The sequence below is a fragment of the Pseudophryne corroboree genome, chromosome 9 (genome assembly GCF_028390025.1).
Source record: "Pseudophryne corroboree isolate aPseCor3 chromosome 9, aPseCor3.hap2, whole genome shotgun sequence".
NCBI lineage: Eukaryota > Metazoa > Chordata > Amphibia > Anura > Myobatrachidae > Pseudophryne > Pseudophryne corroboree.
Genome location: NC_086452.1, coordinates 161916768 through 161929053, shown reverse-complemented (window position 1 = coordinate 161929053; position 12286 = coordinate 161916768). Strand labels below are relative to the sequence as shown.

Sequence of the window (12286 nt, the reverse complement as noted above, 5' to 3'; positions counted from 1 at the left end):
TGGAGCTGCAGCAGTGAATGTCACAAGACATTTACCACCATTGCTGCCCTTGAAGTCTTCACTTTTTACCTCATAAAAAGCTTTTCTTAGGGCTGCTTGGAGCAGACCCTCTGTTAAGTGCCTGCTTACTGCAGCACCAACTAACAAAACTGAGCTCCTGTGCAGGGAGGCGGGGTGATATAGGAGGTGGCGCTGTGCATTCTGGGAACAGTCAAAGCTTTGAGCCTGTTGGTGCCTCGGATCAAGATCCTACTCTACACCCCATTGTCCAATCCTTGTGGAGCCCAGTGTACCCCGCAGCAGAAAGAAAACCTGCTCCCAGCTACAGTATGTATACATACCTCCCAACATCGAGGACGTCCAAAGCAGGACCCTACTGCGCAGCAAAGTCGCACGCGGCAGAAAAGGGGCATGAACTATGTAAAAGAAGGGGGGTGGCTTCACAGGGATGCCGAAATCAAGAGCCACGCCCCTGTTTTCAGCAGTGAGGGGGCATGTCCAGCGCTCTGTGAGCTGCTGGCATGCCCCCAGTCCCTCCGTCTCCCATGAATAGATGCTGTGCGCAATCACCACAAAGCAGTGAGTGATATCAGCCTCCCAATTACCCCCACCGCAGGACACTGCACCCCATGGTTAGGACAGAGCACAGGTTCTCAAACTCGGTCCTCAGGACCCCACACGGTGCATGTTTTGCAGGTCTCCTCACAGAATCACAAGTGAGATAATTAACTCCACCTGTGGACCTTTTAAAATGTGTCAGTGAGTAATTAATACACCTGTGCACCTGCTGGGTTACCTGCAAAACATGCACTGTGTGGGGTCCTGAGGATCGAGTTTGAGAACCACTGGGACAGAGGGACAGTCCCAAAAAAATGTGTCTGCCCCACGAAAATCAGGACATTTGGGAGGTATATGTACATGACACCATCAAACATCTTGTTAAATATTAACAAAAGGAATAGAAAGACATCATTTACTAGACACACAGGAGTGTATTTAATAAAGTGCAGGTTTTTGAAGTAGAGACGTTGCCAGGGTGGGACTGGGTTCTGGGTTGATCACATCAAAAGTGTCCTAAAGTAGTATCATGGGAGTGTTGTGGGCATATAGACCAAACCCCTGCTTGTTTTAGGTGTCCAGACACAATTGGGATGCCTGTTTCAGACAGATCTTTTGCATTCAGCATGAGGCAGGTGCAAGTCTAAATGATTTTCATTGAATACTAAAGTCTGGTGTTGGCTACAATCATAAGGGTATATTCAATTGAAGTCGAAAACTGCCGTCTGACGAAATGACGGCAGTTTTCGACTTTTTAAGGTCGAATCCAGATTCGACCTATTCAATATTTTGCTAAATCTTTCTACAAGTCGATAAAGTCGATAAATTCGACTTGTCGAAAAGCACGTGGATTGGCGGAATAGCTGCCGATCGACGTGTTGATGTCGAAAACGGGGCCAAACCAGACAGGTTTTGGCCCCCTTTTCGACCATCTCAATCCGACATCAAAATGAGGTTGGAATGAGATGCGGACCCACTCTGGGCGCGCGGGGGGGGGATTGCCGCAGGGAGACGGGGGAGACAGCCGGCGGGCATACAGGGAGATCAGCGCTACACTAGCGCTGCAGCTGGATGTCACTCACCCGCCCGACCTCACGGCAGCTTCCACCCGGCTCCAGCACACTGCTGGAGCCGGGTGGGAGCTGCCGTGAGGTCGGGCGGCTGAGTGACATCCAGCTGCAGCGCTACTCCGTAGCGCTGATCTCCCTGTATGCCCGCCGGCTGTCCCCCCGCAGCTTGCCCCCCTTCTCCTCCTCTGCGTCCCATCTTAATTCGACTTGAAAAAGTCGAATAAGATGGGATTGAATAGGGGTTGTCGGATCCATTTCGACAAATACATGTTGGAATGGATCCGACTTTAATTGAATATACCCCAAAGTCTTTAGCAAGTCAAGATATTAATGGTGATGTCTAATGCACGGATGCAAAAATACAGGAGGCTGTGCAACCAGGACACATGAAATTCAACAAATATGCAGACAGCCTAATTAGCATATCGTAGTCAGTAGGCTGCAGTGGCCTGACATAATTTCGGAAGCAGAAGAGACAGAAGAGAGGTAATGTGCAACATACAATCCAATACAAATACAGATTTAAGGGGTCTAATTCCTAAGCCTTGGATGGAGGTAAAATGGATGGAGATAATGTACCAGCCAATCAGCCCCTAACTGCCATGTTACGGGCTGTGTTTGAAAAATGACAGTTAGGAGCCGGTTGGTTGGTACTTTATCTCCATCCACTTTATCGCCATCCAAGGCTTAGTAAATGAACCCCTAAGGCCTGACTCAGAGACGGGAGCAGTTACGCTCAAATACTGTAATGCTGCAGGAGGCATCTGTAGGAAAAAGACACATCCTGCATGTATTGCAGGTCATAGTACTGCATCCGTGATGCAGCACTGTATCACCCCTTGCTATGGTCGCTCTCGGCCATCTGAGTAAGCCTCAGTTTACTAGGAATGGCTGGGGGAACTTCTCAACCAGGGGCAAGAAGTCCCTGGGCTCGACACAGCTACAAAACAGAAGCGTCATGCCCCAATTTTATAGAACTGTCCCTGTCACCACCTCCAATCTGCCCCCCAAATACCGCAGCATGTCTATCATGCTGCAGCTAAGGATGGACTGTGTGCAATCTCACAGAAGTAGGCCCGCTCATACGCAGTGTGCATGCGCCACTCTCTAACAATCGGAGATGTATGCATAGTGAATATAACAATAACTTTAACTGTAAGAAGACATACATCCTCAGCATTAGGAATTGTTGCTGAAACTGCCACAAATCGCATTGGTAGACGCACTTCTGTAGTTTTCATGGCTCGAGAAAGCGAAACCTGTATTGTTTTCATTCTGCTGACAACAACTTCAAGAGTTGCTCCTCGGCTTTCATCTTTCACTGTGTGCACCTATAAACAAGGCAAATATGGATAACTACCAGGTACAATATGTAGAAGACGAACCATACTAAAAAAAACTTTGATATTTAAAGGTCTATGGGCCTAATTCAGACCTGATCGCTGTTGTGCGATATCGCACAGAGGCCAATTATCGAATGACTGCGCATGCATATGTACCACAATGCGCATACGCGATGGACAGTAGCGACAGGATGGTGCAAAAATTTTGATCGCACGAGCGTTCACAAGGTGATTGACAGGAAGAGACGATTTGTGGGTGGTAACTGACCGTTTACTGGGTGTGTCTGGAAAAACACAGGCATACCCAAGCGCTTTCAGGGCGGGTGTGTGACGTCAGCTCGGGCCCCGATCAGCCTGATTTCTTCGCACTGGAGGAGTAAGTATTGAGCTACGCACAGACTGCACAGAATGGGAAACACATTCGATTGTGAGTGTGATGTGAATGGATTTGCAGCTGTCCGCTGACTGAGGGGAATTTTCACACAACGTACACATGCAATCGCACACTTGCACGGGGCAAATTTTCACACACCCTGGGTGGCGACTATCTGATTGCAGGACAGTGTAATTTGCAGCACAGCGATCAGGTCTGAATTACCCCCTACAGTATGTCTATACAGCTCTAAAATACACAGAATTTTTGTAAAAGTTTTCGGGAGAAAAATGTACTTTTCACAGGCAATGGACAAAAATAAGTCAAAGCTATTTGCATAAATATGAGCAGCAAAATAGACTATTATATAAGTAGGGATAAGTACAGATAGAGGGTGCTTGAAGAAAAAAATTTCTGCTACAGGGGAACAAATTTAAAATGTGTGGATAGATTTAAAGTTGAGAGCATACTTGCCTACCCTACCGGAATGGCCGGGGGGCTCCCGAAAATTGGGTGTGGGCAAGACTACTGCTTTCCCAGGCAGCACCCCCCCTCGGCCGCCCACAACAGAGAACAAGTGGGTGGTCTGAGGGGGATATGATATCATACGTATCAATTCCCCCTCGGATATGATATCATAGCTCTGCCCCTGCTATTCGGTACCAGTTTTCTCGTCACAGTCTAGTGGGGGCGGAGCCACGATGAAGCATTTGTGCTGCATACCCCCGGACTGCCCACTTCCCCCCACCGGTCAAGCACCCAGATTGCCCCCATTGCCGCTGGCCACGCCCCCATTAGCCTACCACGCTGCCATCTCCCAGAGGTGGGTGCAGCAAGGTAGGCATGTATGGTTGAGAGAGTGGTACATCCTCACTGAGATCTACAAATATGCAGTAGGGGCCTAATTCAGACCTGGTCGTAGCAGCAAATTTGCTAGCAGTTGGGCAAAACCATGTGCACTGCAGGTGTGGCAGATATAACATTTGCAGAGAGAGTTAGATTTGGGTGGGTTATTTTGTTTCTATGCAGGGTAAATACTGGCTGCTTAATTTTCACACTGCAATTTAGATTTCAGGTTGAACACACCCCACCCAAATCTAACTCTCTCTGCACATGTTATATCTGCCCCCCCCCCCCCCCCCCCTGCAGTGCACATGGTTTTGTCCAACTGCTAACAAATTTGCTGCTGCGATCAACTCTGAGGGGGTCATTCTGACCCAATCGCATGCTGCAGTTTTTCGCAGCGGTGCGATCGGGTCAGAAATGCGCCGGCGCATGGCCGCCTGTTGCTACGCTACGATTGCCTCTGCCTGATTGACAGGCAGAGGTGGTCGATGGGCGGGAGGGGGTGAAACGGCGACGTTTGGCCGTCGTTTTATGGGCGCGGTCCGGCCAATGCAGGCGTGGCCGGACCGTGCGGGGAGTGGCCCGCAGCGGCTGCGTGACGTCACACGCAGCCACTGCGGGCCGGGGAGCGAAGAGTAGCTCCCGGCCAGCACGCTAAAGCTGCGCTGGCCAGGCGCTACTCTTGAAATGCAAAGGCGGCACTGATATGCGGGGCGGACTAGCCCTGTGCTGGGCATCCCCCCGCATGTCTGAGTTCATGATCGTAGCTGTGATAAATTTAGCACAGCTACGATCAACTCGGAATGACCCCCTGAATTAGGCCATAAATTAGTATATTTGCACTTATGCAAAGTCCGACGCATCTCTGCTGCTAGACCGCACCAATACATACTCTTGGTTTGAATCTTGATACCCATCATCAATATCAGTGTGCACTTGCACCAGTCCTACACTTGCTGCAAAGAAATCTGTATGGAAGCAGGCAGATTTACAATTACACACAACTCTGACTAACAAGCAATTCCGTTGACACGCCTTGCTAAACTTTGCATCCATGCTAAAGTTCTGTAAGTATCGAGTTAAGCTCCTTCACTGGTGAGATGTGACTGAGGGGGAGATGTATAAAGCATTGAAAAGAGCAAATAAGTATGTCAGTGGAGAAGTTGCCCATCAGCTGCTACCTATAATTTTATAGAATGTACTTGATAAATGTTACCTCAAAGCTGATTGGTTGTCATGGGCAACTTTTCCATTGGCTTGCTTATCCACTGTTTTCTCTGCTTCATACATCTCGACCTGAGTTATGACCCTACATCCCCTATAATCATTTACACTCTGCTCCAGAGCATCTGCAAATTAACTTCTATGTAAATTCATATGCACCAAAATGTACTATGACCAAACTTTTATCATTTACTGTACATTATAGTATACAATAGATATCAATTTGTCCTACACTGCTTTGACACCACTTCCCCTGCAACTTTCTCCTATTAGAGAGATATCTCCTTCTCCCATACATGGAGGAAGACAAGATGGAGTTGTTGGCATTTTAATGCATCTTAATATACCACTACTACACTGATGACACCAAAATCGGGATCCGGCTAGGATCCCGACAGCAAGAATACAACACCGGAATCCCGTCCGCCATGATCCCAAATGAGCATTCATCGGAGAGGTAAGCCATGCGCGGGAGGGAGGGGTGGTTAAGTTTAGGCCCCCCACAGGGAGGGTTGGGTTAGGATGTGGGGGGTGGGGGGGTTAGGTCTAGGCTGCCAGAAGGGAGGGTTAGGGGGCCAGGGTGGAAAACGAGATTTATGGTAAGAACTTAGCGTTGTTAAATCTCTTTCTGCGAGGTACACTGGGTTCCACAAGGATTAACATCGGGGTGTAGAGTAGGATCTTGACCCGAGGCACCAACAGGCTCAAAGCTTTTGACTGTTCTCAAGAAGCACAGCGCCGCCTCCTCTATAACCCCGTCTCCATGCCACGGTCGCTATCCAGACTGCCAGCATCCTGACGCCGGCCTTTCAATCCCAAACTCCAAAATCTACCTCTCAACCCCTGACTTTACCTCTTTTCATGTACCCAGCTGTCTTTCTGCTATGGATGCCCCAGTGATAATTTAAGCTTAGTTCAGCATCTTCCTTTAAGTAGTCTTAAAGCCTCCCCACATCTCTCTCTCATTGTCAACAACACTATACTCTCCTCTGTTCCTCTTGTCCGCTGCCTGGGTGTCACCTTTGACTCCATCCTCTTTCACACTGTACTGTATGTACATCAGTCTCTTTCCAAACCTGTTAGCTTCCACCTTTGAACTCTTTCACATGGGCTGATGTTAGAATATTGGCAGAAGGTCAGAATACCTACCCTGGAATCCCGGCCGCCAGAATGCCAGCAGCGGGGCGAGTGCTGGAAAGTTTTGCCTTTGCTTGTTTAGTATTTTGCCTGCTAGTCCTCTCCAGTATGGTCTAACAGTATGGTGCTGCTCAATTTTGTGGCACCATGTCAGGGTCAGCTCCAGGCCTACTAGTGCCCTGATGGAGAAAATTTTGAAGCGCGCGCCTGTAAAAGTGGCGTGGCCTCGCAACTTTATACTATCAAACTATCAATAATAAGATTTTACTTACCGGAAAATCTATTTCTCGTAGTCCTTGAGGATGCTGGGACTCCGTAAGGAACATGGGGAATAGATGGGCTCCGCAGGAGATAGGGCACTTTAAGAAAGCTTTGGACTCTGGGTGTGCACTGGCTCCTCCCTCTATGCCCCTCCTCCAGACCTCAGTTAGGGAAACTGTGCCCAGAGGAGATGGACAGTACGAGGAAGGATTTTTGTAAATCTAAGGGCGAGATCCATACCAGCCACACCAATCACACCGTATAACTTGTGATAAACTACCCAGTTAACAGTATGAACAACAACATAGTCTCGGATAAACCGATAAACGATAACATAACCCTTATGTAAGCAACAACTATATACAAGTCTTGCAGAAGAAGTCCGCACTTGGGACGGGTGCCCAGCATCCTCTACGGACTACGAGAAATAGATTTACCGGTAAGTAAAATCTTATTTTCTCTAACGTCCTTGAGGATGCTGGGACTCCGTAAGGACCATGGGGATTATACCAAAGCTCCCAAACGGGCGGGAGAGTGCGGATGATTCTGCAGCACCGATTGAGCAAACATGAGGTCCTCCTCAGCCAGGGTATCAAACTTGTAGAACTTTGCAAAGGTGTTTGAACCCGACCAAGTAGCAGCTCGGCACAATTGCAATGCCGAGACCCCTCGGGCAGCCGCCCAAGAAGAGCCCACTTTCCTAGTGGAATGGGCCTTAACCGATTTAGGCAATGGCAAACCTGCCGTAGCATGCGCCTGCTGAATCGTATTACAGATCCAGCGAGCAATAGTCTGCTTTGAAGCAGGAGCGCCAACCTTGTTGGCCGCATACAGAACAAACAGAGCTTCAGTCTTCCTGATTCTAGCCGTTCTGGTCACATAAATCTTCAAAGCCCTGACCACATCCAGGGACTCGGAATCCTCCAAGTCCCGTGTAGCCACAGGCACGACAATAGGTTGGTTCACATGAAAAGATGAGACCACTTTTGGCAGAAAGTGAGGACGAGTCCTCAACTCTTCCCTATCCACGTGAAAAACCAAGTATGGGCTTTTTTGTGATAAAGCCGCCAATTCTGAAACACGTCTTGCCGAAGCCAATGCCAACAACATGACCACTTTCCACGTGAGGTATTTCAACTCCACAGTTTTGAGTGGTTCAAACCAAGGTGACTTGAGGAAACGTAACACCACGTTAAGATCCCAAGGCGCCACCGGAGGCACAAAGGGAGGCTGAATATGCAGCACACCCTTCACAAAAGTCTGTACTTCAGGAAGAGAGGCTAATTCTCTTTGAAAGAAAATGGATAAGGCCGAAATTTGGACCTTTATGGACCCTAATTTTAGGCCCAAAGTCACTCCTGTTTGAAGGAAGTGAAGTAGACGGCCCAAATGGAACTCCTCCGTAGGAGCAGCTCTGGCCTCACACCAAGAAACATATTGTCGCCATATACGGTGATAATGTTTTAACGTCACGTCTTTTCTAGCCTTGATCAGGGTAGGAATGACCTCCTCCGGAATCCCTTTTTCCGCTAGGATCCGGCGTTCAACCGCCATGCCGTCAAACGCAGCCACGGTAAGTCTTGGAACAGACAGGGCCCCTGCCGCAGCAGGTCCTGCCTTAGAGGAAGAGGCCACGGATCTTCTGTGAGCAACTCTTGCAGCTCCGGATACCAAGTCCTCCGTGGCCAATCTGGAACAATGAGGATTGTTCTGACCCTGCTTATTCTTATTATTCTCAACACTTTGGGTATGAGAGGAAGAGGAGGAAACACATAGATCGATCTGAACACCCAAGGTGTCACCAGAGCGTCTACAGCTACCGCCTGAGGGTCCCTTGACCTGGCGCAATACCGCTTTAGCTTTTTGTTGAGACGGGATGCCATCATGTCTATTTGAGGCAGTCCCCACCGACCCGTGATCTGTGCGAAGACTTCTTGATGAAGTCCCCACTCTCCCGGATGCAGGTCGTGCCTGCTGAGGAAGTCCGCCTCCCAGTTGTCCACCCCCAGGATGAACACTGCTGATAGCGCGCTTACATGGCCTTCCGCCCAGCGTAGAATCCTGGTCGCTTCTGCCATGGCCACTCTGCTCCTCGTTCCGCCTTGGCGGTTTATATGAGCCACTGCCGTGACATTGTCTGACTGAATCAGAACCGTTTTTTCCCGAAGCAATTCCTCCGCTTGACGCAGGGCGTTGTATATGGCCCTCAACTCCAGGACGTTGATGTGGAGACAAGTCTCTAGATTTGACCAGAGACATTGGAAATTTCTTCCCAGTGTGACTGCTCCCCAGCCTCGGAGGCTTGCGTCCGTGGTCACCAGGACCCAGTCCTGAATGCCGAACCTGCGACCCTCTAGTAGGTGAGCACTGTGCAGCCACCACAGGAGAGATACCCTGGTCCTTGGAGACAGGGTGATCCTTCGATGCATTTGTAAATGGGACCCGGACCACTTGTCCAAGAGGTCCCATTGAAAAGTCCTCACATGGAACCTGCCGAAAGGGATGGCCTCGTATGAAGACACCATCTTCCCCAGGACCCGCGTGCAATGATGCACTGAGACCTGTTTTGGTTTTAATAGGTTCCTGACCAGGGCTATGAGCTCCTGAACCTTTTCGACCGGAAGAAAAACCTTTTTCTGGTCTGTGTCTAGAATCAGGCCCAAAAAAGTTAGACGCGTTGTAGGGACTAGCTGGGACTTCGGTATATTGAGAATCCAGCCGTGTAACTGCAACGTCTTCATGGACAGAGACACGCTGTCCAGCAACTTCTCCCGAGATCTCGCCTTTATGAGGAGATCGTCCAAGTATGGGATAATTGTGACCCCCTGCCTGCGCAGGAGCACCATCATTTCCGCCATTACCTTGGTGAAAATTCTCGGGGCCGTGGAAAGCCCAAACGGCAACGTCTGAAATTGGTAGTGACAGTCCTGCACTGCAAATCTCAGGAACGCCTGATGAGGGGGGAATGCCGGAACATGAAGGTAAGCATCCTTTATGTCCAGGGACACCATCCAATCCCCCCCCTCCAGGCTGGCGAAGACCGCCCTGAGTGATTCCATTTTGAACTTGAACCTCTTCAAGTACAGGTTCAGGGATTTTAGGTTTAAAATGGGTCTGACCGAACCGTCCGGTTTCGGGACCACAAACAGGGTTGAGTAATATCCCTCTCCTTGCTGGAGATGAGGAACTGTGACAATCACCTGTTGAATATACAATTTTTGGATTGCTGCCAACACTAGCTCCCTCTCTGACGGGGAAGCCGGCAGAGCCGACTTGAAAAACCGGTTAGGAGGCAAGTCTTCGAATTCCAGCCTGTATCCTTGAGAAACAATCTCTAATGCCCAGGGATCCACCTGCGAGTGAACCCAGACGTGGCTGAAAAACCGAAGACGAGCCCCCACTAGATCTGCCTCCCCCCGGGAAGCCCCAGCGTCATGCGGTGGACTTTGCAGACGCAGGGGAGGACTTCTGCTCTTGGGAACTAGCTGTGTGCAGCTTCTTTCCCCTGCCTTTGTTTTTATTGAAACGAAAGGACTGCATTTGATAATGAGGTGCCTTTTTTGTATGCTGCGGAGGGACATAAGGTAAGAAATTCGACTTGCCAGCCGTAGCAGTAGAGACAAGGTCCGAGAGGCCGTCTCCAAACAACTCCTCCCCTTTGTAAGGCAAGGACTCCATATGCCGAATTGAATCGGCGTCTCCCGTCCACTGTCGGGTCCACAAGAGCCGCCTAGCAGAAATAGACATAGCGTTTATTCTGGAGCTTAATAAACAAATGTCTCTCTGAGCATCTCTCATATACAAGGCAGCATCTCTGATATGCTCTATGGTCATTTGAATGGCATCCCTATCTAAGGTGTCAATCTCCGTAGATAAGGAATCTGCCCATGCCACAACCGCACTACAGACCCAGGCCGACGCCATAGCTGGTCTAACAATAGTACCTGAATGAGTGTAAATGTGCTTCATGGTAATTTCCTGCCTGCGATCAGCAGGATCCTTGAGGGAAGCCGTATCCTGAGAAGGCAGTGCCACCTTTTTGGACAAGCGTGTCAGCGCCTTGTCTACTTTAGGCGAAGATTCCCATCGTATCCTATCTGTTTGTGGAAAAGGATACGCCATAAGAATCCTTTTGGGAACTTGTGGTCTCCTATCCGGAGATTCCCAAGCCTTTTCGCACAATTCACTCAGTTCAAATGAGGACGGAAAGGTGACTTCAGGCTTTTTCCCTTTATACATGTGTACCCTCGTGTCAGGGACAGGGGGTTCCTCAGTAATATGCAAAACATCTTTAATGGCAATAATCATGTACCAAATACCTTTTGCCACCCTCGGCTGTAATTTTGCATCTTCATAGTCGACACTAGAGTCAGTATCCGTGTCGGTATCTGTGTCATCGATCTGGGATATGGTGCGCTTCTGAGACCCCGAAGAGCCTGGCGCCACAGGGACAGGCATGGACTGGCTACCTGACTGATCCCTAGCTTCAGCCTTGTCTAACCTTTTATGCAATAGATTGACATTTGCATTCAAGACATTCAGCATATCCACCCATTCCGGTGTCGGTGTTGCCGACGGCGACATGACATTCAAGCACTCCCCCTCCACATTAAGCGAGCCTTCCTCGTCAAACATGTCGACACACGCGTACCGACACACTTCACACACACACAGGGAACCTCTTTTCTGAAGACAGTATCCCCTTCAAGGCCCTTTGGAGAGACAGAGAGAGAGTATGCCAGCACACACCCCAGCGCAATGACCCTGGAGACCAACACAAAATGTTTTTCCCCCAGCCGCGCTGTATAATATGTTATCCGCCAATTATGTGCCCCCCCCCTCTCTTTTAAACACCCCTTCACCGTGTGTAAGCAGGGGAGAGTCCGGGGAGCTTCCTCTCAGCGGTGCTGTGGAGAGAAAATGGCGCTGGTGAGTGCTGAGGGAGAAGCCCCGCCCCCTCGGCGGCGGGCTTCTGTCCCGCTCAAACTTACTAAAATATGGCGGGGGCTCTTTTATATACATGTACAGTGCCCACCTGTACATGTATATTGTCTTTTGCCATAATAGAGGTGTTATATTGCTGCCCAGGGCGGCGCCCCCCTGCGCCCTGCACCCTTACAGTGACCGGAGTATGTGAGGTGTATGGGAGCAATGACGCACAGCTGCAGTGCTGTGCGTTACCTCAGTGAAGCTGAAGGCTTCTGCCGCCTGACGTTTTCTGACTTCGGTTCTTCTGGCTCTGTGAGGAGAACGGCGGCGCGGCTCTGGGGGTGGACGCCTAGTAAGAACCTGTGTTCACCCCCTCTGGAGCTAATGGTGTCTAGTAGCCAAGGAAGCAGAGCCTATCTTCGACAAGAAGGTCTGCCCCTCTCTCCTCAGTCCCTCGATGCAGGGAGCCTGTTGCCAGCAGTGCTCCCTGTAAAAAAGTAGAAAAAAATCCAAACAAAAATGCTTCTAGGCAGAGAACTCAGGAG

At 49.6% G+C, this 12286-nt stretch overlaps 1 protein-coding gene across 9 annotated transcripts in view; it reads right to left on the bottom strand.

Annotated features, from left to right (window-relative positions):
- The window catches only part of HFM1 (helicase for meiosis 1), a 984377-nt gene that overhangs the window by 506191 nt on the left and 465900 nt on the right, over positions 1–12286 (bottom strand). For 8 of the 9 annotated variants that reach the window (XM_063939911.1, XM_063939912.1, XM_063939910.1 and 5 more), the window contains one exon: positions 2798–2959. In XM_063939911.1, the coding sequence (XP_063795981.1) occupies positions 2798–2959 (162 nt within the window). The remainder of the gene's footprint in view (positions 1–2797; positions 2960–12286) is intronic. The other variant, XM_063939917.1, reaches the window with a different exon arrangement.